Source organism: Merops nubicus, unplaced genomic scaffold, assembly GCF_000691845.1.
Source record: "Merops nubicus isolate BGI_N331 unplaced genomic scaffold, ASM69184v1 scaffold12151, whole genome shotgun sequence".
Lineage (NCBI taxonomy): Eukaryota > Metazoa > Chordata > Aves > Coraciiformes > Meropidae > Merops > Merops nubicus.
The window spans coordinates 5,824-9,040 of record NW_008590309.1 but is presented as its reverse complement, the minus strand read 5'-3'; the positions used below and the strand labels follow the sequence as shown (position 1 = coordinate 9,040).

At 49.4% G+C, this 3,217-nt stretch overlaps 1 protein-coding gene across 1 annotated transcript in view; it reads left to right on the top strand.

Moving 5' to 3' along the window:
- The first annotated feature begins 2,605 nt into the window (after nucleotides 1-2,605).
- CTNNB1 (catenin (cadherin-associated protein), beta 1, 88kDa) overlaps nucleotides 2,606-3,217 on the top strand; it is a 6,353-nt gene continuing 5,741 nt past the window's right edge. The window contains exons 1-2 of the mRNA XM_008949889.1: nucleotides 2,606-2,618; nucleotides 3,141-3,217. The exon at nucleotides 3,141-3,217 is cut by the window's right edge and continues 160 nt beyond it. Of these exons, the coding sequence (XP_008948137.1) occupies nucleotides 2,606-2,618; nucleotides 3,141-3,217 (90 nt within the window). The remainder of the gene's footprint in view (nucleotides 2,619-3,140) is intronic.

Below are 3,217 nucleotides of genomic sequence, written 5' to 3'. Positions count from 1 at the left end.
GTTGAAGGCTGCAAGCTTGATTAGCCTAGCAAGGCTTTTTATATTTCTTTTTTTCTCCTCTTCTGTACCCCTTTTCCCTGGCTACCTTTGGCCTGCAGTTATTTTGAACTCTTACGATTGCAACCAATTTCCCATCTAAATAAAAACTACTGCCTGGAAATGCTGGGGGGGAGGAGGGGGGTCACAGGTGTCTGTGGTGCAGGTTGGGATGTCAGGAATGTGGAGTTGCAGCTATCAGGCCAGTCTGGGGTCAGCATTTAAGAGACTACCTGACTGGTAGTGCCGTTCTGAACACTTGGTCAGTGTCCTTCAGTGCTGCTCTGCAGTTGTTCTTCAGCTTTATTTTGGAGTTGTGCTGCAGGTCAGCGGCTAGTCCAGTCTGTTGGGTTGTACCTCATGGCACAGCTGCTCCTCTGATCTCTCGGGGCTGCTGAAGCTGAAGCAGCCATCTCAGAGTGCTGCTGCTGTGAGCCAGCCACCTCCACTCGGGCGGAATTCACTAGTGGAGGGGAGTTCCAAAGGTTGTCCCCATGCCCAAATATTGCATGTTTGAGTCAGGTGATGGCAGTCAATATCTCAAAGCATAGTCGATGCTCCTGCCTGGTTCATCTACCAGTGTGCTAACTTCAAAACTAGTTTGGTGATGGCTTTTATTAGCAGCCTCTTGAGGGGAGGAGACAGGAAAGGTTACAATAAAAATAGATCTTTTGTGCTGAGCATGCTGCAGACTGCATCTAGCAGTATGGCAGCTAGACCTCGCTGAGTTTTCTGCTGGAAATGCTGCTCTGACTTGCGGTGAGGACTACGGGGAACCCAGACACAGATTTTGCAGTGGGTGCTGTTCTTTGGAAGGTGTTGGTGGGGCTGACAGGGTGACGTGATGGCTCCTGCCGGGAGCTACCGAGCGGCTGCACCGGCACCTCTCTGACTCCAGAGAGATTTCTGTTACTGGTGAACTGAGGGCACAACTTCATCTTTCCTTCCCCTTGCCACTGCTGCTCCCAAACTCCTGACAGCGCCTTGGCAGCACCCAGTGCCCAAGGGGCTGGCAAACCCTGGTGTTACTCTCAGTGGAGCTCCGTGGGGAGGGCTCCGAGCTGGCTGGTCTCTGCAGGCTGAGCAGCAGGCTTAGGGAGCTGAGCACTTCCAGCCGCATGGCAGGGTCGTGTTATGTCTTGGATCAGCTCAGGGCTGCTAATGTGCTGCAGATGCAGATCCACTGTCCGTTTTGAAAGAGCCGGGGGAGGGCAGCTGCCAAGAGTTGTGGGAGTGCAGAGTCAGGACAGAGAGCAGAGGAAGGACACTGCCTGGAGCAGCTGCCTCACGGGCAGGGCAGGGAGACTGTTCAGGGAGACTTCTCAAACTGCAGCTCTGTCTTCTGGTCAATTGTGATTTTCTGAAAGGTGCTCCTGAAGGAAACTTAAACTGGGAAATGTCTGTGTGCAAATAGAGCCTCAAACAGACTTTGTTCTCCTGACACAGAGCTGCAGACCTGTCCTTTGAAGAGATTAGCAGCGTGCCTTTACTTCATTGTCTAGGAATGTTTTGATCAGCCTAGCTCCAGCACCTCCCGGGGAGCTGAGTGCTGGCAGAGGTGGGTTTGCTCAGGGGAAGGGTTCTGCTTGGAGCCTGTCACCAGCTCCCTGCCTGTGCCGCAGACGGGGCGGCACCGTGGGAGGCAGGGAGTGGATGGAAGGAAAGTGTGACAGCTTCCAGTGACCCTGGGTGAAGCCACAGCCGCGGATTTCTTCTGGGGTAGTGAAGAGACAGCTATGGATTATTGTACACATCCTGATCTGCTGCGTGGTGGTATCAAATGGAGGAGCACACCGAGGATTTCCACGAGATGTTTTTGATCATATTTCAGCCTCCTGCCCACAGCTACCTTGGCTTGCTGTGCAAAAAGACTGAGTTTGGTGGCAACGTGTGCAGTTAAAGGAGAACATCTGTTTATAAGGCTGGTTCAGTTTTCAGTTTAACTTCGAGGCAGAGTATTTTGTGTAGGAAGAAACCTTTCTTCTTGTGCTACAGGAAAGGAGTAAAGGAGGAGGTTCAATTACAACTGCTTAAGTAGTCTTTATACAGCTGAAATAATAGTAGCATGCTTTAAAAGGTCACTTGAGCTTTCCCTGCGAGCATCCGTGCTGTAGTCCTGTATCAGGCAGCTGTGCTGTATCTCAAGAGTCATCATCTTTGAGGGAAATGGGCAAGTCTGACATTTAGCCCCTGTCTTTGCAGCATGTCCAAGCTGTGGAACTCAATGTCTGGACTTCATCATATGCGACGATAGTGAAGTAAAAAATTTCTCTTCCATGGTCAGCCTTCAATCTTGTTTTTCTCTCTTGCAGCTTTAGGAGGAGACTGTATATCTTAGATATGGTGTGCCAGGGAGTCTGGGTGACACATCTCTGTCCGTGGGGGTTTGAGTACACTCACTGTAGCAACCACGTGGCAAGATGTGCAAAGCCTTAGTTTGCAGTTTTACTGTTCTAATATGAAATCCTGTCTTACTAGCTCTGATTACTGTTCAATACATTCTAACCTTGATCTTTTTTAGGGTCTCTGAAAGGCAACAGGAAAGAGTTCTGGGAGCACAGCAAGGAACATGGCAACCCAAGGTACATAATGAGTTACAGCTTCTGCTATTAGAATCCAGCAGCTCTAATGAAGAGCAGTTAAACCAGCTCCTGACTCCCCTTTTTCAACTTTTTAAAGTCACTTGGATTGAATAATATCTGCTCTATTACAATAAGGAATATCTTGCACCAGAACTTAAACCTCTGAACATGTTTGTTACTGAATGTTTTGGGTCCCTCAAGTACAAGCAAGCACTTAATGACAGTATGTGGAGAAGGGGACCTTCAGAGCAGTGGTGACGGCTCTGCCTGTTACTCCCATTTATGTATTTATGTTATATATATATATTTATAGATAGATAGACTCCCATTTATTATAGATGTCTGTTTTTTGGATGCAGAGCCTCAGTGTAAAACTGCGGTCTCGCTTGCAGTGCTGCCTCTGCTGGGCTGAGGCCGTTGTGTGTGCCAGTTTATCTTCATTTAAACTCTGCCATCTCTGGAGGGATTAGTGTGTGCTGGAGCATTGACCAAAATGCAGTTGTTAAGGAGGCTGTCTTGCAGCTGACCTGATGGAGCTGGACATGGCCATGGAGCCGGACAGGAAAGCGGCGGGGGCGCACTGGCCGGCGCAAGCCCCA